The 27439-nt window shown below is 38.3% G+C and overlaps 1 protein-coding gene and 1 long non-coding RNA gene across 5 annotated transcripts in view; both read right to left on the minus strand.

Annotated features, from left to right (window-relative positions):
- Positions 1–7683, minus strand: part of ADAM17 (ADAM metallopeptidase domain 17) — a 26721-nt gene extending 19038 nt beyond the window's left edge. The window contains exons 1-6 of one of the 4 annotated variants that reach the window (XM_021697643.2): positions 7601–7683; positions 6198–6331; positions 4332–4421; positions 2294–2407; positions 612–756; positions 415–503 (exon numbers count right to left, since the gene is read on the minus strand). In XM_021697643.2, coding sequence (XP_021553318.2) covers positions 415–503; positions 612–756; positions 2294–2407; positions 4332–4421; positions 6198–6290 — 531 coding nt within the window. In that variant the 5' untranslated portion in view covers positions 6291–6331; positions 7601–7683. Of the gene's footprint in view, positions 1–414; positions 504–611; positions 757–2293; positions 2413–4331; positions 4422–6197; positions 6352–7600 lie in introns of those variants that run through there. The other 3 variants (XM_021697644.2, XM_044918924.1, XM_044918925.1) reach the window with 3 other exon arrangements.
- A 7855-nt stretch (positions 7684–15538) lies between these two features.
- On the minus strand, positions 15539–21350 carry LOC123326020. The gene is made up of 3 exons (XR_006540826.1): positions 21311–21350; positions 20907–20956; positions 15539–15626 (listed from the first exon to the last, which is right to left on the minus strand). It is a non-coding gene; the product is annotated as an uncharacterized LOC123326020 (long non-coding RNA).
- Between the last annotated feature and the right edge of the window lie 6089 nt (positions 21351–27439).

Raw genomic sequence — 27439 nt, forward strand, 5'->3', positions numbered from 1 at the left:
GGAAGGAAGGAAGGAAGGAAGGAAGGAAGGAAGGAAGGAAGGAAGGAAGGAAGGACGGACGGACATGAAGTCCAGGAAATGAGGGAGTTTGGGGAGGTCTTCAAATGACAGCTACATTGCAGGACTGGGAGCCAAGTAGCCTGCAGAGAAACCACAGGATGAAGGGCTCCAGGAGGGGTGTCTTCAGGAAAAACAATGACCCTGATGGGTCTCAAAAGAAATCTCACAGGTAGCTTTTTATCTTTTTCTTTATATTTTTTATTTTCACATTTCCCACCAAAACACATGTTATTTTTTTAGGCAGAAACAAAAGTACGCATTACTTTTTTTAAAGATACCTACATAAATATATACAACTGAGGTTCTACTACAATAAACTCAAAATCTATCCTTTTAAAAAATAAGAGAACATACCTTTGTAAGGATGGTTTTACCATAATTTTTTGTGCTGGTCAATCCACTATTCAAATAGATATTTTTCTTTCCAATTGGACTATAATAAGCTAGAGGACAAAGAAAATAGAGACAAATTGCTTATTTAATACAGGATTACAATACAATCTAATCAGTCTGCCATTCTCACATATCCACACAACAAATGGAAGACTTACCCTTTGGGCAAATGCCTCCATGACTGTTTGCTCTGGGAGAACCAACATAAGCTAACCCAAGAGTTCCCATATCAAAATCTTGATAGGTGAAAAGATGTGCCAGGCAGACTTTAGATGCTTCTTCGGCTATATCAAAGCTAAATTGCTTTAAGAAAAAAAGTACTCTTAATTAGATTAACAATTGCATCAGACTAAAAGATGTTTCAGCAGACACTGGAAAATACCCCATGACTGACTGCAGCTCTACATCAGCAACCACAAAACTGTGCAGCACTATGCTCCTTACATACAATTTTCACCCACCTATATAGGTAAGAAGTGGAGTACCATCTAGTCGGGGAGGGGGATGGGATAGGGAAGAACTTGGGAGCTTCTTATAGCAATTCAAAACCAAGAGGGCTGGTTGAAGCCATGCAGCCTGGTCCTGGAGACATGCCAATTCTGTAAGTCTCAGGGCTTGACTACTCCTTCCAGGGGATGTCGGCACCTAATACCAAACAGATCCCTCTAAAATATTTCAAGGACTCTATTTGGTTTTGTTTTGTTTTTTTTTTAAGTTTATTTTTAGTAACCTCTACACCCAACATGGGGCTCAGTATCACAACCCTAACATCAAGAGTTGCACGCTCTTCCGACTGAGCCAACAAAAACACCTAGGGTTTTTGTTTTAACTTTGCGTTGGTTTTCCAGCCTCCAGAACCGTGAAAAATACATTTCTGCTGTTTAAGCCACCAGTCTGCAGTGCTTTGTTACTGGCACTCCTAATCCTTGCCGAGCCTCTTGAGAAGTGAACAGTGCTGCCTCAAGCTCTGGTGGGGAAGTGGGTCACTGCAGAGACAGCAAGTGGAGTACTGAACACATGCAGCACTCTATGCATCTCAACCTGGAAAAGGAGCTGGTAATATCCTTTAACTCCACTCAAGCTTTGAAAACTTAATTTTTGCCCCGTGAGACTGATGAGCCACACTGTACATGGACTAACCCATGGAAACCACTAGATAAATAAATGTTGTAAGCTGTGAATTTTTGGGAACTTGTTAGAGCAGCCACAGGAAACCAATACACTTACTAACATATTAAAAGATCACTATCACTTCACAGAAGGTGATTTTACAACAAAGCGATCACATACACAAACTCAAGACACTTTAAAATATGTGGCAAAAAGGATCAATCATACCCAGTCGAGGCAAGAATCATATGGCATAGAATGTTTAGGCTATCTTCAGATTACCAGAATACAGTCACAAAGATTTTTAAATCCTGTAGAAAACTTCCACATCTTCAAGTTATATTTCTACTAATACATTTTCATACTGTTTGACAATGACTGACCTAACAGATCTACTGATAAGTTTCAAAGAAACCTGAACAAAATGGTGTGCAAAAAATGTTTATATTGAGTATACATTTTCTAAAGTCCCAATACTTCAACTAGATTCTCAAAGATATTAAGATCAAGAAGTACCACTTTCTAGCATTTTTCATTTTCACAACTTTTTGGCCCGTCTTGCTGTCTGCCCTGCTCCAGGGATGAGGTCACTGCTGCATTAGCTGGGGTGGGCTGCTCCTGGTTTTCAATGACCTTTCTCAGTGCGCCCCTTCATTGATGCAGACACACCCCATGTACTAGAAACCACAAAGGGCACTAACAGCATCATGTCTGGGACTCCACCACCTACCTCTAGCAACATCTTCACATCCCAAGCATCCTTTTCTTCATTCGGGTAACTTTTTGCCATGTTATAGTGCCTTTCACCAGGTTTCACCTCTTGTGGAGACTTGAGAATGCGGATCTATACTTAAAGAGACAATATACTTAGAACACTTCAGAAAAAAGTCATAAGACTGAAATAATACTGCACTGTTTTAGCTATTCAAAATAGGATCACCTACCATTCTAGAAAAAATGTTTTAAAACCAAAATTCCATAAAATTCTTCAGCTCTAATATTCATTTAAAAACAAACTGAGAAGCATATGCTATGGAAAACATGTATGTCAATGACTTATTTATCAATTTATAAATGTACTCCTAAACTCTTATTTCCTCTACATTTAGTTTGACAAAATGAGAACCTGGGTTCCCTGAGCCTAAAATATTGACTCCAACTATAGTCAATGATTCAGAGACACAGAACAATTAGATGTCTGTCACTGCACCCCGTAGAAATAAAAGATTATAAAGAACAGGGGCTTTTCCTTGTACATACAGTAAAAATTCATGTTAATCCTGCTTTAATAAAAAGGGAACAAAGGCTTTCCTCTGAAGGAGATGAAACGTTATCAACCGGTGAGGGTGTTTAGGGCAAAGAACAAAGCCAGGCTCAGCTCAGCCCTTTCTGGCCTCTCCGCTGGCTAGACCTGCCTGGAGGGGTGTAATCTGGGCTGCTCTGCCACCACGTGGCAGGCTCACAGGGGAGGGCTCTGTGGCTTTGGTGGCGGGTGGTCAAGATCAATTCTGGGATGAAACAAAAGCCCACTGTGATTGTACATCTAAATCACACCGTCTAATCCATTATCATTATTATAAAGCTGGTATTTCAATCTACTACACTGCACCTATTTTTCCAAGTGGTTCCAACTTCTTAAGGCAAAACGGAGTTTTATTTATTGGGCCCCTAAAATCTGAACATGATGCAGCTATTTTAGACAAGTGAGGCAGCTTTCTATGTACCACAATGGAACAATCACCAACATATTCGCAAAATGAAAAAGCAAGGTGCAAAAGAGTAGAGCATACCACCATGTGTCAAATACACACATACACATACACATGCTATGCATGCACAAAATCTCTCTGGGACAATACTTATGAAACTTGTGACATGGATGTCTCTGGGGAAAGGGACTGGTTTGACAGAGGTTGAAGAGACTTACTTTTCACTGGCTTTTGTACCATGTGTATATATTACCTATTCAAATAATAACTTAAAAGAAAATGCAAAACAGTAAAAGAGAATGGAAAAGGGAAAAATAATTCTCTTAGTTTCATACAAGTACTATAAAGTTTAACATTTATATAGTATGATGCATGATTTCAGAAGTTTTGTTTCTTAATCTCTAAATTCTATACTACAGAACCTATAAGAATATGGTTAATTTAGTATAAAAAGCCTGGAAGAAACAAGAGATAATAATTTACATATTATCTGTCCAAAGCAATACCCAACTTCAGACGTCTTTTTAATTAGTCTTATCAATTTCGAACAATGTTTACTATGAGATATAACTAAGATGACATCAATACACCATTACTGGATGTGCTCTATCCACAGATTAGAAGAAACCAGAAAATTCTGGGGAAAAGAGATCTACTGGTTCTATATGCATAAATGCCTTACAAATGTACACAGTATTTCTGAGTAAATTTTCTAAGGTTTCAACAGTATGTGCCAACATTCTAACTAAAGACCTAAAGCATAATCAAAAAAAGTGAAACAATGAAGGGGATAAAAACAACATAAATTCAGAGAAAGACGAGATCACAGCAGCCTAAAAAGGCTTTCTGCCTACAATAAGCCTAAGAACAAAAGACTTCACAATCTGTAAATAATTCAAAAACACTATACAATTTATCAGATAAAAATCACTGGCATCTGAAAATTTGTAAGATTAGAGTCGCAGATCAGTTTTTGGGTTCTGAATACAAGTGACAAATATCTGCATCACATCACTCAGCAGAGTAATAAAAGCCACATCCACATCCATTGGTAAATACCTGCTCTATCTGTATTCCATAACCTTTAAAACCCACATTGTCCCATGAAGTGTTCCGATAGATGTCATCCACTCGGTCAATAAGCTCTATCTGTGTTTATAAAAGAGTGAGAGAAAGACATGTATTACCACTCTGCAACATAATATAAATTTTGCAGGGATTAAAATGGTCAGTTTAGAGAAAATACCACTGTACAAGTTTCCACCAATCACAAAACTAGCATTAAGGTGTTATTCTTTATCATTGATCACACTAACAAAACAATTATTCCTAGTCTCAAACTTAGAGTATTATTATTAGAATCAAGAAGTGGTACAGTTCATCTCAAATTTTAGGTGATCAATTGCATATGAACCAAAATATCAAGTAACAGGCTTCTAAAAAACTGCCATTTCAATCAACTATAAAAATGAAAGTTAAAAGTCAACCAGTGTACCTAAAATATGCCCTTCTAAGAAGCAGTCCATCTCCACTCCATCTCTCGGCAAGAACCTCAGAACCCTTCCTCAGAAAAAGGTGAGGGGCAGTGACAGATGCTGCTCAACCTACCCCCGGCCCTCACTGGACAAAGTCCAGCACCAAGGACTGCGCAGAGAGAAAGAGGAGTGAGCTTCCACCGGACGGTCCCCCTTTCTTCTGTCCTCTGCTTTCGGATGGCAGGTGAGGTAGACAGAGAATACTGGGTTGGGGGGAGGAGGAACAAGGGTGACTCCAACTACGTAAGAACATAATACTCATTACCCATATCTTCCTCAGACTATTCTATTGTTCATAAAATGGCTAGATGAGGCTTGTTGTAGCAACCGTGAAGCACATTAGAAATCTAAAAACTGTTCTTTGCTTATAGTAAGTGTAAAACTAAGAAATGCAACTGTTAAGACTGGACCTCTCATTATATTCATATTTGTGGTGTAATGAACAAAAAAGTAAATTAAGACCCCTTAATACAAAACCCATATTAAGAAACTTTTTCAAGAAAGAATCTCTCTTACTTAGGAACAAGAACTGCAGTGATTTCACACACTACTCCTACTACCCTCATAATAAATTCTTTCACTTGACACTGGAAGGGGAGGGAAAGAAGGGTGAGGGAGGGTATGAATAAAACAGAGAGAACGGAAAAAGCAAGGCAATGAGAAAGGCGTCTTTTGGGGCCTACACTCTTGATTCATGAATAGCTGCATTCTCTTTTATTCCCTCAACAACATTTTGTCAGTGCCAAGTTATCATGACAAATGAGATCATACTAACAAAAAATGTCCATGAAATGGGATTCCCTTGGCTTTTCAAATTATAATATAAAGGCTCAAAATACCCAGTGTCAATACTTCTGTAATCTTTCCTTTGAATCTTTGCCCTATAGTTAGTTATGACCATGAAAGTCCCATCTACTCCACGAAATTATATTCCAACAATTAGCTATTTTAAACAAAAACCAAACTGACCATCTTCTCTGAAATATACATATAAACAGAGAATACACACAGGTTCAGACAAATACTTTTTTTCCCCACTCTGGAGCACCCATCCATCCATATGTCATTGCTATTTTCAAAGAGATCACATGAATAAAGAAGGGAGGCCTATGTTACGAACTCTCCCTAAACATTAATATGTATAAGAATTCTAATGTGCAGAAAATATTAGTTCAAGGGCATAACGGCTTTTCAAAAATTTGACACTAGAATCTCTACAGAGTAATTTAAGAACCTCAGAGAGCTCCCCATTATTTTAGGAAATAAGAGAGCAACTGGAACAGATCTCATTTCATTACATTTCACACCATAGCAGTCTTCTCTTAAATGGAATTTGCCTACCTACCTTGATTTTTGTGTCCAGTGACCTGATCCAGTATCAGATACTTACTAAGTAATTTGTAGTTGTACTCTCTTCCCCTCTGCCCATGTATCTGTAAAAGCGATGATCTGCTACCACCAACAATTTACACGTGTTCTTCATGGGATTAGGGTCAGCTCTTCTCTTCACTCGATGAACAAGCTCTAATATGAATTTGTATGCACTATTAAATCAAAATTCATCAAAACAAGGAGTTTTTTTTATAGTAACACTTTAAATCTAGCATATTTTTGAAACAAACATTATTTGAGCTTAGTATCCTTAAAGATATCTTCAACCAAAAAACAATTTGGAGGAAGACAGAAAAGTAAAAAGTAGTATGAGGTTTTAAAATCTTAGAATTCAAAACCAAGGAAAAGGGCCTCCTTAATTTTTAAAATCAGGAAACTCTAAAAAAGTACTTAAGTAAAACAATCATCTAATCTATTGTTGGGCTATGAAACTGTCATTTTCTTCTAGAAGTTTACAAATTAAGCAAAGTAGTGGTAAAACCAGGAAGATAATCAGACATTAAAAATGAGTTTATGGTAATAGGTCATTTTTCTTATCAAACACCCAATTGAGAATTTATTTATACACTAAAATGTTAGTCATATTTTCTAAGTTTTCAAAAATGAGGATAGTAGAGTATTTCTCCAAGATGGTTAGGTTTTTAAATGACCCTAGAGTGATCTGTCCTGGGGCGCCAGACTGGCAGAGTCAGTAGAGCAGGCGACTCTTGATCTCAGGGTTGTGAGTTCAAGCCCGACATTGGATGTGGAGATTACTTTAAAAATAAAATCTTTGGAGTGTCTGGACGGCTCAGTCAGTTAAGCGTCTGACTTTGGCTCAGGTCATGATCTGAGTCCTGCGATGGAGTCCCGCGTTGCGGAAAGTCTGCTTGTCCCTCTCTCTCCCTCTCCCCCTCCCAACTCGTGCTTTCTCTCCCTCTCAAATAAACACATAAAATCTTAAAAATTTAAAAATCTTAAATATTATATATTTAGGTAAATATATATATAAAGTGATCTTTCCCAAGACTTTTCCAAAGATTATAAACTTTTCCAAAGACTGTTTTCAACAGTACTTATTATTTTGTCATTTCTAAATATCCCAAACAAAAAATTTTTCCCACCTCTCCACATCCACTTAAACACTATATATTATCAATCCTTCTTTAATATCTATTTACAAAAAAAATTTCTCTCAGATTACACAATTTCCCTTTTCTGTAGACTTTTTCCAATCTTTATTGTTACCATTATTTTCTAGCGTTTTCAGTTCTTACATTATAGGCAAAAGAATTAAAGAAATTTCTGAATAAAACTCTATTTTCAAGCCAATTCTATAATTACTAATCAAATTAACAACCACCCCTACTGAAGACAGCCATAACGCTTGTTTCTTATTTGAAATATATTTTTAAGTCTTACCATCAGGTGGCTCTCTGTCTACCAGCCCTTTTGGAATCAACTCTTTATTATCCGCCTTTATATAACCACACACTTTGGAGACTAATTAATGATACTAAAGACAAAAGAATGTTAGTTTATAAATCTGAAGATATCAAGAATGTCTCACGTCTACAGTCTCCAAAAGTGGCTAAAACAGAAAACATACATAATTGAGATGCAAAATATAAGAATTCCTAAATACTCGATTCTTACAACATCCTTTCCTTTTTTTTTTTAGATTTTATTTATTTATTTGACAGAGAGAGACAGTGAGAGAGGGAACACAAGCAGGGGGAGTGGGAGAGGGAGAAGCAGGCTTCCCGCCGAGCAGGGAGCCCGATGCGGGGCTCGATCCCAGGACCCCGGGATCATGACCTGAGCCGAAGGCAGATGCTTAACGACTGAGCCACCCAGGCGCCCCATCATCCTTTGCTTTTAGATATTCATTTAAGTAAATGGACTAGTCATTTTATCAAAAATAAATCATTTCAGGGGCACCTGGGTAACTCAGCCAGTTAAGCATCTGCTTCGGCACAGGTCATGATCCCAGGGTCCTGGGACTGAGCCCCGCATCGGGCTCCCTGCTCAGCGGGAAGCCTGCTTCTCCCTCTCCCTCTGCTCCTCCCCGCCCACCCCACTAGCGCTCTCTCTCACGCTGTCTCAAATAAATAAAATCTTATAAATAAATCATTTCAATTTTTCTCAGTTTCTATGCTGGTAAATAAACACATGGGTTATTCACCCTTTGATTTTATATGTATACGAAAAAAGTGTTATTTTGTACAAATTATGATACATTTTAAAAGATCCAGAAAAGGAAATGCATAACCTTTTCCATCACTCAAAAACATTTATGTAACGCCTGCTGCACACCAACCCCACTCCAGGTGATGACCTACAGCAACAAATGGGAGATGAGCCTTCTGGCCCTGTATGCTTCTCATTCCTGTTTCCTTAGTATCTTCTTGCCGTGAAGGTCTTATACACAGGAGAAAAGACTGAAAACTTACAGCAATGTGCCTAAAACTCATTCTCTCTTTCAGGGAAAGCACTTTAAAAAAATAATCTTCACCTCCCCTATTGCAAGGTCACAGTAAATCAGAACTAACATATTTGAAAGGTTACCCAATTCAAGAACCAAGTTCCTAAAAGGATGGTGATCTCATCCAAACTAGGCAGCTTGTGAGGAAAGTACAAAAAAAACATTGTATACACACACACACACACTTATATTTTATATATATATGGATATATGAAATCGTCCCTCCATATCCATCATGGAAATGAAAATCTAAACCACAAGGACACAATTTCACATCCACCAGGATGGCTGGAATCAAAGATAGGTAATGGCAGGTATTGGTGAGGATGTGGAGAAGTCAGAAGCCTCATATACTATGGAATGTAAAATGGTGAGAATGTGGAGCACAGCCACCACAGAAAACAGTCTGGCAGTTCCTCAAAAGGTTAAAAATAGAGTTACCATATGACCCAGAAATTCCACTCCTGGTATAAACCCAAGAGAATTGGGTTCAGAAACTTGTTCACCAATGTTCACAGCAGCATTATCCGTAATAGGAAAAAAAGTGAAAACCACCCAAATGTCCAACTAATGAATAAGCACAATATGGCATATGCATAAAACAGAATATTATTTGGCAATAAAAAGAAATGAAGTGCTGACATAGGTTACAACGTGGATGAACCTTAAAAGCATTTTTTTTTTTTTTTTAAGATTCTGTTTATTTATGTGACACAGAGAGACACAGCGAGAGAGGGAACACAAGCGGGGGAGTGGGAGAGGGAGAAGCAGGCCTCCCGCGGAGCAGGGAGCCCGATGTGGGGCTCGATCCCGGGACCTTGGGATCATGACCTGAGCCGAAGGCAGTCGCTTAACCGACTGAGCCACCCAGGCGCCCCAACCTTAAAAGCATTCTAAGAGAAAGAAGCCAGTCATAAAAGACTACATCTTATGATTCCATTTATATGATGACCAAGCAAATCTATAGAGACCGTGGATCAGTGGTTTCCTAGGGCTAGGGGATTTGGGAGCAAAGGGTGGTGGGCTGCTAAAGGGTATGGTATTTCTTTTGGGGGTGATGAAACTGTTCTAAAATTGATGGTGGTGATGACTTCCATAACTCTAGGATACACTAAAACTCAATGAATTACATACTTCAAACAAGTGAACTGTAGAGTATGTGAATTTTATCTCAATAAAGCTGTTAAATATAGTTGACTCTCCCACAATGCTGGGGTTAGAGGAACTGACCCCCCCCCATGCAGTTGAAAACCCATCACATGTAACTTTGGTGCCCCCCAAACAAATACTAATAGCCTACTGTTAACCAGAAGTCTTACCAACAACATTAACAGTCAATTCACATATTTTGTACATTAGATGTATTATATACTATTTTCTTACAATAATACCTAACTTCTTTATTTTTTCAGTATTTCTAGGCTATGTGGTTCATCTGCGAGTTTTTTCAAATTATTGCAAATCTCCAAAAATCTTTCAATACATCTACTGAAAAAGATCTGCATATAAGTGGACCCATGTAGTTCAAAATCCAAGTTGTTCAAAGGTCAAATGTATGTGTGTGGATCTTCTTTCATAATCCACGTATGAGGTAGATTTAAGAAACAATGAGCTGCAGAGCTAGCAGAAACCTCAGAAAGTTACCTAACCAACCCCTTTGGCTGTAGGGACCTTCATTTGGCCTACGAATAGGAAAAGAGAAAAATGTTTTCTTGTGGATCAAACATTTCTAAATTCAGATTAAGAGTTTCCTGATGTAGGGTGCCTGGGTGGCTCAGTTGGTTAAGCGACTGCCTTCGGCTCAGGTCATGATCCCGGAGTCCCGGGATCAAGTCCCACATCGGGCTCCCTGCTCGGCAGGGAGTCTGCTTCTCCCTCTAACTCTACCCCCTCTTGCGCTCTCTCTCTCACTCTCTCTCTCAAATAAATAAATAAAATCTTTAAAAAAAAAAAAAGAGTTTCCTGATGTAGTCAGTCAGACACAGAAAAAGATAGCAGGATTTGGGATCAGAGATACCCAGGTTCAAACCTCAACTGTACCTGTATTGTGTGCCTTCAACAAGTAACTTATCTGAAGATAACTTTTTTCATTGGGTAAAGTACTGATACACCTATCTTGAAGATAATGTAAAATAATGAATCCAGTTATATATTAAGATTTCAAGATAAAAGTAGTTACTATTACTACTAGTAAAAGCAAATCCTATTTTCACCATTATTAACAAGTTGCCAGAAAAAAGTCATCTGATGAATAACTAAATAAGAGGCAAGAACCTCTTGGACCCTAAATTGGGGGTGGGGGTGGAGGGGAATCTATGAAGGAGATTTTGAGGATGACTGGAGATTGTGACTATGCATTTTTAAATAATATTACAGAATTATTTTTGTTTACTCAGGTGTGTTACTGTTATTGTGGCTATGTAGAAGAATACCTTTACTGTTAGGAGATGCACACTAAAGCATTCAGGGGCGGAGTCATGATGTCTGAAACTTATTTTCGAAGGATTCAGGGGGGGGAAAGAAACAATAAAGCAAACATGGTATTATGCTACCAGTTCATGAAGGGTTACAGGGTATTCTATAATCCTTCTGTAAATCTGAACATTTTCAAAGCAAAAAGGTGGGGAGAAAAAAATCATAATTAAAGTTTAACCTAGGCTTATTTATATAAATAGCAAGCTTTGGTAATAAAATCAGTAATGGCTTATAGTGAGGGGCGCCTGGGTGGCTCAGTTGTTAAGCGTCTGCCTTCGGCTCAGGTCATGGTCCCAGGGTCCTGGGATCAAGCCCCGCATCGGGCTGCCCGCTCAGCGGGAGCCTGCTTCTCCCTCTCCCACTCCCTCTGCTTGTGTTCCCTCTCTCGCTTTGTCTCTCTCTGTCAAATAAATAAATAAAATCTTTAAAAAAAAAAAAAAGGTTTAATAGTGAAGTGTTAAAAATAAAATGTATACATTTTCCTGTTGACTCTTATGTCTAAGATTTTAAAATTTTTATACCTAAGTACAGATAAGAATTATGCAATAAATAAAAAAATTACCATTGTATAAACCACTTTTTCTATTAAAAGATTATTAATCTCATGCAGAAGTCCTTCAATAAACCTGCTGAGTTTACTTTTAAGTGAACATCTCACAATAAAATATTAATTATATCCATTTTTGTACTTAGTGAGATAGGGAGATATGGTTGGAAACAGAATTGCTAATTCTCCCCAAGGAATTATTTAGAAAAGTGAGGAATCTGAGCAAATTTAACTTGGATCCTACATGTACACATTTTGAATTAAAAAACAGATTCTTCTAAGGAAATAAGCAGAAACAACACTGAGCATTCCTTACACTGTTTTATCTTTCTGAGCACAAGACAAGAGGATCTTTCCCAGCCTCCTTTGCAGGCAGGTCAGAAACAAGAGTTCCAGTCCCACCTGGGTGGAAGCGCTGTAGCCACTTCCAAGTCTGGCCCTTAGAAACCGCTGTGGGCTTCTCTAGCTCCGTTTCCCATCCGTGGCAACCTCAAACGATATGTGTCCAGACATCAAAGCTACAAGCTACAAGGTAGAGAAGGACCACCCGACCCACGTCCACCTCAGTGAGAGAAAGGAATGAACATGTGCAGCTGTTCAGTTGCAGGAGCAGCTAATGTGAAACCCTGGTACAGCCTACAGAGTTTCCTACCCTGAGACTATATGCACGCACCAAAGGTGTGCCCAGGCTGTTCACCATAGCACTTTTTTTAAAGATTTTAATTTGACAGAGAGAGTGCGCGTGCATGCATGCACACAAGCAGGGGGAACGGCAGAGGAAGAGGGAGAAGCAGGCTTGGGAGCCTGACCCTGGGCCCAATCCCAGGACTCCGGGATCATGACCTGAGCTGAAGGCAGGCACTTAACCGACTGAGCCACCCAGGTGCCCCTGTAGCATTTTTTATTTCAAAAATTAGAAACAAAAAAAATGAACATCGATGGGAGATTGGTTTAATAAATGGTACCATGTTTCAAGGAACCAACAGGCAAGCATTTACTAAAAACCCTAATTTAGGGGCACCTGGATGGCTCAGGTCATGATCTCAAGGTCCTGGGATCAAGCCCCGTGTCCGGGCTCCCTGCTCAGCAGAAAGCCTGCTTCTCCCTCTCCCCCTGCTTGCCACTCCCCCGCCTGTGTGCTCTCTGTCAAATAAATAAAATATTTTTTAAAAACCCAATTTAGATCTTCATTTATTAATATGGAAAAATGTTCATAATTATAGTTAAATTTTAAAAAATGCATTACAGTATATGCTAACTAAATTGAATTTAAATAAAAAATTAAATAAAAAATTAAACAAAAATACAGGGGTGCCTGGGTGGCTCACTTGGTTAAGTGGCTACCTTCGGCTCAGGTCATGATCCCGGGGTCTGGGATCCAGTCCCGTGTACAGTTCCCCGCTCAGCGGGGAGTGTGTTTCTCCTTCTCCCCTGGCCCCTCCCCGTCGCTTGTGCTCTCTCTCTCTCGCTCTCTCCCCCCCTCAGATAAATAATCTTTTTTAAAAAATGCATGATAACAAACTGTACATACTATATGGTCCTAATGTTAGAGGAAAAAGTCTGTACAACCACTTATTTGTGTATACATGTACAGAAAAAAATTTGGAAGGATACTCATCAAAATGTTAATAGTAGTTCTATCTCCCAGTAGTTAGATTTTAGATATTCTATTTTCTGAAAATTTCAGGGAGTATTTTTAAAATAAAGGTACTTTTAAAAAATGAACTAGCTAAAAGATTAAGCAAATTTAAGACTTAATTGATTTGCCTATTTTGGAGTACATGCTCATTTAATTTGTGCTAATTTTCTGACTCTGGTAAGCTAGACTCCCCACAACATTGACATTAGATAGACTACATACTAGCCAGACCAAAATAGATCGCAAGGCCAGAGACAGACATTTCTCTTTCACAATGATGGACAAATGACTAGTGGCCATGCAGTCTGGATGTTATTAAAAGTTATAGTATTTATAGCACCAGCATGTGGTCTTAACCCAATCAGCACTCAGATACACATGAAACTTTCATTTTGACCAACCTTAATTGCTGTTTTCCCACAGGTGCTCTGTTTTGGTGATGTCACTACTACCCAGAGTAGTCTCATCTTCCTAGAAACAGAAGCACTTCAATCCACAATCTGTGGCAAACGTTTTCTGGACTAGTATCGGACACATGGTTCTATATCATTCTTGGTTTCTACTGCTAGTACTTCAGTGGAAGAGTGGCCAGAGCCTGAGTTTCCTAGTTTCCTCTTTTAACTTCTCAGACTACAAACTCTCACCTTTTATTGCTCTTGTATTTCCTGAGCGTCTAGGAGGGAACGGGAGAAAGAAGACCTGACTTTTGTCTTTGAGAACATTTACACTTATAGGAGGATTATTAGAGAAAGAATTAAAAAATGAATCAGGAGAGAAAGAAAGTTTTCTCTTCCCATTATCCACTCCACACATGCGACTTTCTCTCAATTATGGCACTTAGAAATACAGGGTGCATCTTATGACAGCCTCTCAGACATGTAAAAAATATTACCTTTTTTTTTTATAAAAAAATCATCTACTTCACTGGTAAAAACTTTAGACACAAGGAAAAAAAGAAGTATAGTTAAAGACCTTTGTCTTCTTAAAACAACTGGTAAATGGTTTTAACAGCTCCCCCCCCTAAAAAAAATGTACATATAGATTTACCTCTATATTATATTCTGCCCCATCTGTGTTGATTCTTATTGTAATATCATCATCTCCTATGTGGGCTAGAACTCTAGAGTCAGGCTCACCTTAAGAGAAAAAAAAAATTCCATCATTAAGAAATACTTATATCAAAAAATAAACTACACACTACTGTCAGTAAAAATCAATCAGGTCCTTCATCAGAGTGGAATTTGCCTAGGTACTATAGAAATCTACCACAAAGAAACACAGGCCCCAGCAAAAAGCAAGATATTCGCACTCCTGAAGAGTAGCCTCAACTCATTTGAAACCTTTCTCTTTCCCTCAATCCTCTTGTAAGAATTACCTAGAGTGTGTTATAGAGCAAAACCAAAAACAAACGTGTACATGTCCTTCCGAAATAACTTCACCTATTATAAGTTAAGAAAGAACTAAAAGGAGGGCGCCTGGGTGGCTCAGCTGGTTAAGCATCCAACTCTTAATTTCAGCCCAGGTCATGATCTCAGTTGTGAGATCAAGCCCCCCACAGGCTCTGTGCTAGGTGTGCAGCCTGCTTAGGATTCTCTCTCTCCCTCTGCACCCCCACTCCCCCCCCAAAAAAGAGAAAGAGAGAAAGAGAGAGAAAGAAAGAAAGAGAAAGAAAAAACAAAAGAACGAAGAGGAGGCAGAAAGCATGATCTGGAATACACAGGGCTTGAATTGCACTATTTGCAGATTTTAACGCCATTTCTTTTTTCTGCAGAGGAAGTTCCAGAAGTAAGCCTCAATTGTTCATTTGATATACTGTCTTAAATAAATAACGGAATCCTAAAGTCAATTATTTTATCTCCTAGCTTCCCTGTTTAAAATCTCATAAGGGAAGCCTACAATCCTTCCCTGGAGACAAGAGGAAGTTAAATTCTTATCAACTGGGAGACAATTCATTTTAATCATTAAAATAGACAATTAGTATACATGCTAAGATAATCCCCATCTCCTCCTGTCTGAATGTTCCTCTTTCTAAATTTATATAACTCAGATAAAACAAAGAATAGCACTTCTTTGACATCCCTTTTTCCTCCCACCAAGAAATATGCAATCAAACTAGATCTGGATACCTAACACCCGAAGACACAAAGGCAAACAAACAAGTCCATACTAACCAACCACATGTCCACTGAAGAAATCCTGCCATTTGACGGTGTACTCACTTTCATCTTTACCATCTACCACCACGACTTTGAAATTTTGGGAAAAGCGCTCAGTACTTGATGTCAGGTATAATTTAAAATGCCTAAAGAAAGAACGCATCCATATTTTACTCTAAGCACATAAAATTTTCACATAAAATTTTACTCTAAGCACATAAAATTAAACTTACTTAAAAAATAAGTTGACAGAGAGCTGACATTAATAAAACACTATGCAAGTTATAACTACTGTTTTACTAGGTATTCAGCATTATATCACCTATAAAGACGAATAGACAAAAAAAAAAATTTTTTTTTTGACAAATTTCTTTAGCTGTAAGAATTTGGGAAAACAAAAAAAAAAACAGATTTTGGGGGGGGGGGGGGAGAGATTCAAACAGCTTATGCGTTCATCTTTCCTGGAGACCGTGAAGAATAAGGAAACACACGTGGATAATTTAAGTTGGAATCCTGCTTGTCTGAAAAATTTATCAAAGACTGGTATTATTAGATATGACTTACTGAATACCTATTCTGCACTAAACTCTGCTTACATTGTCTCCACTTCACACAGTAAATACTGCTGGCTGGAGGTCAATCAATATACTCAAGATTACACAGCTAGTAAATGATGAAATTGGAAACTGAACTTCCTTTATTTCAAAAGCCTGTACGGGCTGCCTCTACCAATCAAGCTGGTCTTATTGCTGTGCAAAATTAATAATTGCTACTTTCTATATTTAAAAGCACTCATGCTTTTTTTCTCCTTCTAAAGAGAACTTATCCTGAAAAAAATTAATCCACAATTCCTATGAGGAAAATAAATATAAGGTATCCAACACAGACATTAAAATACATACTCCAGCTCTTTAGTTGGCTTGATATTCTTTTGTTTTCTACCAGTTTCAGTCCTGACATAAAATCTGGGTATGGTGAGCAAGAATTTTTCAATTATTATTTACCCTTTCAATGTGCCCATGAACACCAAAGATAAAGGTATGTTTTTCATCTCAACCACAGGAACAAATTTTGTCAGCCGTGGGACTGAAACTATGAAATGTTACTTCCCCATGGGTTTGTCTAAGTCTAAACTGCCAGAAAGAATCTAGACTAGGACTGTCTCCATAGCAACAAATATTTTTAACTTTTTGAGCATAACAAGGTAATTTTAGTTCTCTTGTGGTTTTTTAATGGTCAAAGAGAAAGACAATAGAACATTATTTCAAAAATCCTTAGAACATCTTCTCCTGTTCACCTAAAACCTATCTTCCCACACATTCACAGCTACAATTTTTTTGTTATGCTGACGACTTTGTTTAAAAAAAAAAAAAAAAGCATCCCTATTCTAAATGCACTATTCAGCTTCAGAGCCCTTTAGGAGTCTTAATATTACTTTTACTTACATTCTTTCTAGAAAAATCACTGAATTTGCACTTTGTTTTCTACGCTAAGAATCTGCTCTTCTATAAAGATAAGGACCAACAGATGGTAAAATTCCTGTTTTCTGATTTTCCAATCTTCACCTTTGAGCTATCAAACTTCCAACAGGATATGTCGGTCAGAATTTATATTTTACTTTATCTTACCAAAATTATGTGAAGTCATGTACTTATAGACTTCCTTTAGCATTTTTATTTATCTGAGTTTTGATTTAAGGATTTACAAACTAGTGTTAATCCGCCTGAATTGACAATATTTCCTTTTTGTATATATTACACACTAATTAAATGTCACCATATATAGTTACCAATTTATTTTCTTATGATGAGAACTTTTAAGATCTACTCTCTTGGGGCGCCTGGGTGGCTCAGTCGTTAAGCGTCTGCCTTCGGCTCAGGTCATGATCCCAGGGTTCTGGGATCGAGCCCCGCATCGGGCTCCCTACTCTGTGGGAAGCCTGCTTCTCCCTCTCCCACTCCCTCTGCTTGCGTTCCCTCTCTTGCTGTGTCTCTCTCTGTCAAATAAATAAATAAAATAAATAAATCTACTCTTACTAAATTTCACATATGCAATACAATATTAACTATAGTCACCATACTGTACATTACAACCCCATGACTTATTTATGACTGGAAGTTTGCACCTCATGTCTATTTTTAATGGTCCATTTAGCTGGATATGTATCACTTCCATTTCTTTACTAGTTCTATCCCTCTTCAAATAATTTGAGATATTTCACTTTTAAAAGAAATATCTAAATCCTTTTTTAAAGGTGCAACATTAAAAAGTGTAACATTATCAAAAAGTATTAAAACAATATTTTTAACTTTTTCATTACTTTAGAATAATAGTATTTCTTGATTTATAAAACAGAGGAAATGTTAACTTCTAGGCAAATTTCAGGTTTTTTCTTTATAAAATTACTTTTTAACTTCTCATACAATTTCTCAGTGTTTCCATGCTTTTCAACTGCTATTATAATAATCATATACAAATTCAATTTTATGACCTTGGTTTAAATTACCTTGCCTTCCACTACTGTCTAAAACCAGAAAATCTAATCATTTACAATTACCATCAAGTAATGAGCAGCTTCACATTGGTAAGTTCGGCCCTATATAAACTGATCATTTCAAATATCCCACTTCGTTTTCTTTTAACACAGCGTAACAGAAAGGGCCTTGGAGTCTGACAAACCTAGCTCAAATCCTGTTTCCACCACTTACTCATGGGCTTAATCTCTGAATCTAAGTATCTTGATCTACAAATGAAAATAATACCATAATGCCACCTACTAATAACTGAATAGTTTTCAGGGTTAAATAAACTATTTTAAAGTACCTGATCCAAACTTCTCCTACACAGTTAGATACATTTCCATTTAAACACTTAAGATGGGGACGCCTGGGTGGCTCAGTTGGTTAAGCACCTAGCTTTGGCTCAGGACATGATCCCAGACTTCTGGGATTAAGCCCCAAGTCACCTCTGGCTCCCTGCTCAGTGGGGAGTCTGCTCCCTCACCCTCTGCCTCCGCTCCACTCCCAGCTTCTGCTCTCTCTCACTCTCTCTCTCTCAAATAAATAAAATCTTGAAAAAAAAAAAAAACAACCCTTAAGAAGGAAACCCTGTAAAATAAATTACACATCTCCCTGCTTCTTTACACAAAGAGATAATATGTAGATATTGTTGAACATTTTCTTAAAGAACCAATGTCATCTATGAGACCTGAAAGAGAGGAATGTGTGAGGTTATGAGAGTATTTCCCCCCATAGAAAAGACTCTACGAGCCACCTCAAACCTAACTTAAAAAAAAAAAAACCTAGAAAGCTAAATTTTGAGTTTTTATTTTGCAGTTTTCCCCTTATCCTTTGCTCCTAATTTATCTCTTAATACTATACCCGCTCCTGGGCTGCCTGGCTGGCTCAGTCGGTTAAGCGGCTGCCTTCGGCTCAGGTCGTGATCCCAGGGTCCTGGGATCGAGTCCTTTATCGGGCTCTCTGCTCGGTGGGGAGCCTGCTACTTGATCTGCCTGCCTCTCCCCCTGCTTGTGCTCTCTCTAACAAATCAATAAATAAAATCTTTAAAAAAAAAAAAATACTATATCCGCTCCTTCACCAAAATCCCTATCTGCACAGCAGAAACAGCACAGGCTTGTATTCAAATCCTTTATCTTCCATTCACTAGCTGAGTGACCTTGAGCAAGTTACTCAACCTCTCTGAGTCTCAATTTTTTTCCCCAAAAGCAGAGTAACAAAAACTTTGTGGAGCACAGTGACAATTAGAGACAGCATGTGCAAAGTGCCTCCTCAAGTAAATTACACAAAATAAGTAGCAGATAGACTATGATTATTATTATCATCACTGTTCAAATTGGCTATAGGTCTGGAAGCTGGATAACCAATATGACAATATTTTGACATGAACTCTGACAGAAATTATTCAAAAATAATCTAAGGATGATGGCAATAACTAAAAAAAATACCAAAAAGATACTGTAAAATATATCTGCATAAAATATCAGTTACACATATGATAAATATACTAAGCATGACCACAGTTCAGTATCCAAATAAACCAATCAGAAAAATGGTAAAAGGATACGAAAAGGGAGACACAGAAAAATAAATCACTTATAAACACATGAAAAGATGCTCAATTTCACACAAAATGAAAATCAAGACAAATATGAGACACCATCCCCTTTCACAGGGACAAAAATTAAGGGCTGATAAAACCTATTGCCAAGGACAACAGGAAACAGGTAAGCTCATACACTGCTGCTAGAAGAATAAATTGGGCTAATGTCTTTAGGAAGAAATATGGTAACATCTGTAAACATTTATAGTATGTATACCCTTGACTCATTCTCCTTTCAGGAATGTATCCTGTAAAAATACCCAGACAGAGTATATTCACAAAGATATTTATTGGAGCACTGTTTGCTATAGAAAACAAAAATCACTTCAGTTAAACGATATGTATTTATAAGTTATTAGCCAACAAATCGTTACAATTCTATGCAATAGGAATATCTATACAGCTGTTAAAAAGGAGGTAAATATACTTATCTATATTACCTACATGTACACAGATCTACATGCAAAAAATATGCATTAAAATCTTTTAGAGGTTAATTTGGGAAACCTCTCTAGGTCAGCGAAGTTTGAGGAGAAATGAAAATTTCTTATACCCTCCATAGTTTGCTTTTTAAACCAAGTTTATGTATTACTTTCTTTTTAAAAAATATTTCTTGGGGGGGGCACCTGGGCGGCTCAGTTAAGCATCTGCTTTCAGCTCAGGTCATGATCCCAGAGTCCTGGGATCGAGCCCCACATTGGGCTCCCTGCTCAGCAGAGAGTCTGCTTCTCCCTCTGCCCCTCCCCCTGCTCATTCTCTCTTTCTCTCAATAAAAATCTTAAAAAATAAAAAAGATTATAAAAAATAAAAACAGGGGCGCCTGGGTGGCTCAGTTGGTTAAGCGACTGCCTTCAGCTCGGGTCATGATCCTGGAGTCCCTGGATCGAGTCCCGCATCGGGCTCCCTGCTCCGCAGGGAGTCTGCTTCTCCCTCTGACCCTCTCCCCTCTCATGTGCTTGCTCTCTCTCACTCTCTCTCTCTCTCAAATAAATAAATAAAATCTTTAAAAAAAAAATAAAAATAAAAAAAATTAAAAAAAATAAAAACAGGCCTTCCCCATTTGTTGGGGAAGGCCTAACCTACAAATTCAGAGTGATTCAGTCCATTTACACCTCTCATTGTGTGTTTTGATATTAGTAAAGCTCCCTAAAAAGACTTCAGAAAGAGGCCTGCAATTATCTAACAGATTTATATCTGCAAAACATAAGAGAAAGCCAAAGAAAAGAAAGAAAAGACCACATCAATTTATGCCACAATGTAAGAGGAACTCAATATACACAGAGCACTGATTTCTCTATCCAGCTTACCACAAGGCTGTGGGGTCCTGAACAAATCCTTGATCTCTAAACCTCAGTGTCTTCACATATAAAATGAAGATAATATTTAGTACACAGTTGATGGTTCTAAAGTAGCATACAATATTTTAAGGTATCATAAATCATGCAATTAATTAAAATCCTTTGTTAGAATCCCACAAACATTATTACCATCATTAATACCTTTGGAATACCCATTTGCTTGTTTTTAATAATCATCACTATGAATTTTAGAATAAGCAATAAGTAATATAAGAATTATGACTGTAATTATATCAATTACAAATTTTTAAAAGGTAACTTCCTAAGACTCCAGTAAACACCCTTATTTTTCTACTTTTGCCAAACTAAGTCCCCCATTGCCCCAATATTTTTTTATAAATAGTTCAAATTACCTTTTCAAAGCTGAAAAAGTCAGTAGTGTTTCTAAATGTGTTGAGGCCTGTAGATCCCTTTTTCTTACTGAGTGCTGTTGGATATTGGATAAAGAAAGGATATCGTAGTCTGAGAGTAAAGAATCAAGCTTTTCTGAAACAAAGGTAAAAAGGTTATTAACACCTAAACTTACTAATCAATTTTAATATCACTAAAATGACAAGGTCTGACAACAAACTCTTTCTGACATAACGCATTTTGAAGTGCTAAGCACAACCTATGAAGCATTCTTGCCAAAACAGATAAATAAAAAGCAAAAAAAAAAGAAAACCACAAATTAAACCTGAATTTAATCAAGACCTAACTTCCAGTTTTTAAGACATAAAGGGATTAGACTGCCAAATTAACTAACAACCTTAGGAAGCAATCAGCCACTTCCAGAATGTCAGAATTCCTACAGAATAAATGACCCAATTTCTTCAGGAAATAAATGGTATGGGAAAGAAGGGACAGGCAGAGACATAATACAGTGGTCCTCTCTTATCTGAGGTTTCGAGTTCCGAGGTTTCATTTACCTGAGGTCAGCTGTGGTCTGTCAGGAGGTCAGTACACATGAGCCTAACACCAGGTCAAAATGCCTACATCATTCACTTCACTTCACCTCAACATGTATGCAGTTTATCATCTCACAGCATCACAAGAAGGGTAAGTACAGTAAAATAAGATCTGAGGAGGGGGGCGCCTGGCTGGTTCAGTCGGTAGAGCATGCAACTCTTGATCTTGGAGTTGTGAGTTCAAGCCCCACGTTGGGCAGAGAGCTCACTTAAAAAAAAAAAAAAAGGATTTTGGGAAAGACCACATTCATGTGACTTTTATTACAGTCTATTGTTATAATTGTTCTGTTTTATTATTACTGTTGTTAATCTCTTGTTATGCCTAATTTAGAAATAAACTTTACCGTAGGTATGTATGTACAGGAAAAACATTCCATCATAGGGTTCAATACTATCCACAGTTTCAGGCATCCACTGGGGGTCTTGGAACGTATCCCCCCACAGATAAGCAGGGACTACTCTAGACAAGAACACAGCAAGCAAGCCAATGTGTGAACCTTTTTGGATCCTACATCAAACAAATCAATCTGGAAAGATATTTGTGACAATTGGGGAATCTGAACATGAGTTCATATTCATACTAGATACTAATAATTTTGCTATCTCAGAGTGTCATATTACATTATCAGCTAAATTCTAAATTCAAGGCATTTCTGGCTTGCCTGCTTAGAATTTCTAAGATGAAGGTGACCAACTTGACCTGACCACTGCTAGGCTGGGCTACATCAATTCCTTATCAATTGATGTGTAGTATGAAAGAGCAACAAATGAACAAATGTATTAATGGCCTGAGCAAACAGAAAGTAAATCTTTACAGAGAAATTACATATTCCAAATTAAAGAGCAAAAGAGTGGTAATGTCCCAAACACTGCTGCCCTCAACAGACACAGAATGATCAATCCACTGGACATTAGAAGTGATATGACCAAACTAATCCCTGAAAAAAAAACCAACATTAATTATTTTACCCGATCGACTTGGAACCCAAGAAAAGCAAAGATGGGCTGCCCTAAAGATAAAACAAAATGTTTTTATTTGGTACAGAGCAAAAGTAAACACTATAAAGGATATGATACCCATTAAGTCACTTTTCATCAGCAACTCTGCTGCCTCTTCCAAAATCAGGAAGATTTTTGGAAGAGAATTTTGGTGACTGAAATCTCTGTAGAAACTGTCTAAAAATATTTGAGCTGCTGCTTTCCTTTTCTCTCAACAAATATCACTACAGAAGCAATGGTATTCAAAATCATTCCACTGGACTTAGAATGTCCTTAAAATATAGCACCAGGAGCTTAAAATACAAGTATATTGTTCCTGAGTTTACAATATACCCACAAGACCACTTTTAAAAGAACTGACCCAATACTCTTCTTCTCCCTCTTCTTCACTCACCAATTCATTAATTCACTATTATATGCCAGGCTCTGGTCTCAGTACTGATATAGCATTAAATAGAGCAAAGTCCTTGCCTACTGCAGCACTCGTTTTAGTGTGGGAGAGACAATGCACAATATAGGTCAGTGCTATGGACATTAAAGCAGAATAGCAAAGACAGGGAGTAGGCAGGGCCCGTTTATAAAGAGTGGTCAAAAGAAAGATGCTTCACTGTTACACAATATTTAGGCAAACCTGAAGAAAACAAGAGGTAAGCATGATGTTATATGATGAAAGTAAATTTCATCAAAGTCCATCCAAGTCAGGGCACCTGGGTGGCTCAGGCGGATAAGCTACCGACTCTTGATTTCGGCTCAGGTCATGATCTCAGGCTCATGAGAGCCTGTGTGGGGCTCTGCGCTCAGTGGGGAGTCTGTTTCTCTCTTTCTCCCTCTGCCCCTCCCCCAATGTGCACATGCTTGCTCTAAAATAAATGCAAAAAATCTTAAAAAAAAAAAAAAAACCCATCCAATTCTCTAACTCAAGATAATATTAAATAAAGTGGCAGCAAAGTTGACACCTGTTGGATACCACTCGTTTTCCATCAACAAAACTTCCTTTAAAATTTAATCCGTAGAAAGGCTGTTTCAAAAGGCATCAATCACTTTTATGCCAATAGATGGTCCTTGGTGATTTGGCCTTGTTAATTACAAGGCTTAGCCGCACCAATGAAAAACCTTCAAGCAGCTTACCATTTATTCAACTTTTTTTTTTTTTTTTTTTTAATGTAGGCTCCACGCCCAACGTGGGTCTCCAACTCATGGGCCCAAGATCAAGATTCACATGCTCTACCGACTGAGCCAGCCAGGTGTCCCTATTCAACAATTTTCAAGTGTGTGTTTCCTACAAGACACCTTGCTGGGTGTTTTATTATGTAATCTGTACAAACATACCTGATGTAGTATCCCCTTTTTACAGATGAAGAAACAAGCTCAGGGAGAAGTACATCACAAAGCTAATTTAGCACAGAACCAAGATTTGAACTTGAACTTCTCTGGCTGAAAACCCCAAGCTTCACTGATGTCATACTTGTGAAACTCCTTAAAAATATCCTGGCTCTGGGGTGTCTGCATGGCTCAGTCGGTAGAGTGTGAGACTCTTGATCTCGGGGTCATGAGTTCAAGCCCCATACTGGGTGTGGAGCCTACTTTAAATAAATTAATTTTTTTTTAAGTTAAATATATATATATATTGCCTATATACGTGTGTGTGTATATCTATGTCTCCTAGGGGCGCCTGGGTGGCTCAGCCAGTTAAGCGTCTGCCTTCGGCTCAGGTCATGATCCCAGGGTCCTGGGATCAAGCCCCACATGAGGCTCCTTGCTCAGTGGGTAGCCTGCTTCTCCCTCTCCCTGCCGCTCCCCCTGCTTGTGCTCGCGCTCTCTCGCACCTTCTGTCAAATAAATAAAAATCTTAAAAAAAAACAAAAACAAAACCTAGCTCTTCCTGGACCTTCTACTTCTTGGCCTCCTACTTTTTGATGTATTAACCAAACATGGCCTCGCCTCCCTCTGAATTCTGTAGCCGTTTGTTAATACCTTTTTTCTGGCACTTTTGTATTATATTTGTCTTCTCTCACAAATAGACTGTAAAACAGCCAAAAGGGAGCTGGGCTGTATTATTCACAGTACCCTTACCTCACAAAACCCAGCACAGCACCTTGCAAAAAACAGCATTGCTGTGTCTACAAATTGCACAAATCCTCAATGCTGAGATGCTGATACAATCCTTTACAGCTCTTCAACTTCCCTGATACAGGTTGGTACATGAATTCAGTTTCATTCAAGATCATAATCACTCCTACTGCCTGAGAAACTTAACCTCAATACTGTAGTGTCATTGTCAATAACACAAGCCAGTTGTTCTCAAAGTGTGGTCCCCACACCAGCAGCATCACCTGGGCACTTGTTAGAAAGGCCAGTTTTCAGGTCTCCTCTCAGTCCTACTCAAGTCAGAAATCCTTGGGTTGAGGCCCAGTGATCTGTGTTTAACATGCCTTCCAGGTGATGCTCATGCACTCAGGTTTGAAAACGACTGAACTGGGCTCAAGGAAGCAGCTCAAAGTAAAGATAAAAGCTTTAGGCACAAAGACGGTCCTTGTTCAGCCTTGCATTATTTTTAAGAACAAAAATCAGAAACAAGGTAAATTAATAATGGAGAAACAGATAAATTATAGCACTTCCAAATGACAAAAGAAAAATCTCCAATTATTAAAAATGCTGGTAACAACAGATTTTTAAGAACATGGGAAAATACTTACACTATAATATTAAATAAACAAGCATAGATTAAAAAAACTATTCATATTGCATGATCTTAACTATGTATAAAAATAGGTCTAGAAAAAAGAAAGCACGAAAGTAACATCACTGGTTATCTTTACGTATATTTTCCATAATAAGCACTTTTAAAATGTAGCTTGCTAAAGCACTTTAAAATACCTAACTAATGTGTTTCAACTGTAATTTGTCCTCTTATAATAACTAGATACCTCACACTGGATGCCCTGGAGCCATTCCAGACAACATGATACAAGCACCCCCCTCATGCCACAAGCAGAGATCCTGCCCTCACTACAGCCCTTCACCAGCAAGGAGCCTCTCAGATACTTGGCATTTCACCTTACTTCACCTCCAAAATTCCAACCACTGGTAATCTCAACTTCCTATAGCTTTTTCAACAGAATTTGAAACACTTCCCAAGAGTTTATCTTTTATCTATATCCAAATCTCTCAATAAACTTAAGTACAAGCCACTTAATTATCTTTCTTAGCACTCCACAATGGCTGCCCAGGGAACACCTTCCCGGCTTTCTACAAGTTGTTCCAGCAGTCCAGCAGTAAACAACTGAGCTTTTCTCATTTTAGCTGGCTACAAACACAAAATTAGAAAACAACAGACACAATTCAAAAGGTCAAACTAGAGCACTACTTTATTTAGGTATCCCCTGCCCAACCCTCCCCGCTCTTCTCTGCCACATGCTATGGTTTCCCTCACTCGGCCTCCTGTGTCCAGTTAGTTTCTAGTCTTAGAGACGCTATCCTCCCTTACTGCTTTTGTATCTTTGCCACCCCCACCGCTCCTTTCCTGCCTACACATTCTGCACTTCATTTTCCTCCCTTGCCCCAGACCCGTCCTATTCATTTCTTCAACATTTACTGAAAATGTTCCACCTTCCAGGCACTAGGGATATAATGGAAAGAAAGAGGAATGTATTTCTGATATTATGACACTGGAGGAAAGACCACCATACACAAAAATTATAAAGTATGTAAAGTACCAAGGCAGAGGAAGTGGCAGGAAGTTATGGAAGGACAGAGCAGGAGGATGACCCCTGCCTGGCGAGCCAAGGATGCTTTCCCAGGGAAACAGTATTGAAGTTAAGACCAAAAGGATGAGGAGACCACCAAGAGAAAGAAAGGACAGGGTTCTAAGTAGAGGGCCTAACACATACGCTGAGGTCCCCAAGAAACACAGAGCATAATTCTCAAAGAAATGAAAGCAACTCACTGAAGCCGGAGGACACAACGGCACACAGATGGGAAGAGGTGTGAGGCTGGAGGCAGGCAGAATTCGGTCACAAAGGGCCAGGGAACTAAGTTAAGGATTTTGGACTGTGCATAAGGCAACAGCTATAAGAAATTTCACTGTGACTGCAGGGTGGAGCGTGGGTTAGAAGGGAAGAAGACCAGAGTCTGGGAAATCCGCTAGTAAGCAGCCAAGCAATCCAGGCAGAGATCACGAAAAGACCCCCAGGTTTCTGGCATAGGTACGTGGGTGGATAGCGGCACCACATTCACCGAGATAAAAAAAAAAAAAACGAGTAGGAGCAGGTTTGGGGGAGGAGTTGACAGAAGGGAACAGCTGGATGCTGAAAGATTCTGGAGTTCCACACTACATCTCGTTCCTCATATAGTTTACAATTACATTGTTCATTTACATAGGATTTTTCTGCATTAAGTTATCATATATTTGCAGTTATGTTACTGGTAAGTCACATAGTGATTTTAGGCAGGGAGAAATCAAATAAAAGTCAGCACAACCCAAGGGAATCTAAGGAAACCGGGATTGGTCCATACAGCTCTGTAGCTGAAAGGGAC

The sequence above is a fragment of the Neomonachus schauinslandi genome, chromosome 10 (assembly GCF_002201575.2).
Source record: "Neomonachus schauinslandi chromosome 10, ASM220157v2, whole genome shotgun sequence".
Classification (NCBI taxonomy): domain Eukaryota; kingdom Metazoa; phylum Chordata; class Mammalia; order Carnivora; family Phocidae; genus Neomonachus; species Neomonachus schauinslandi.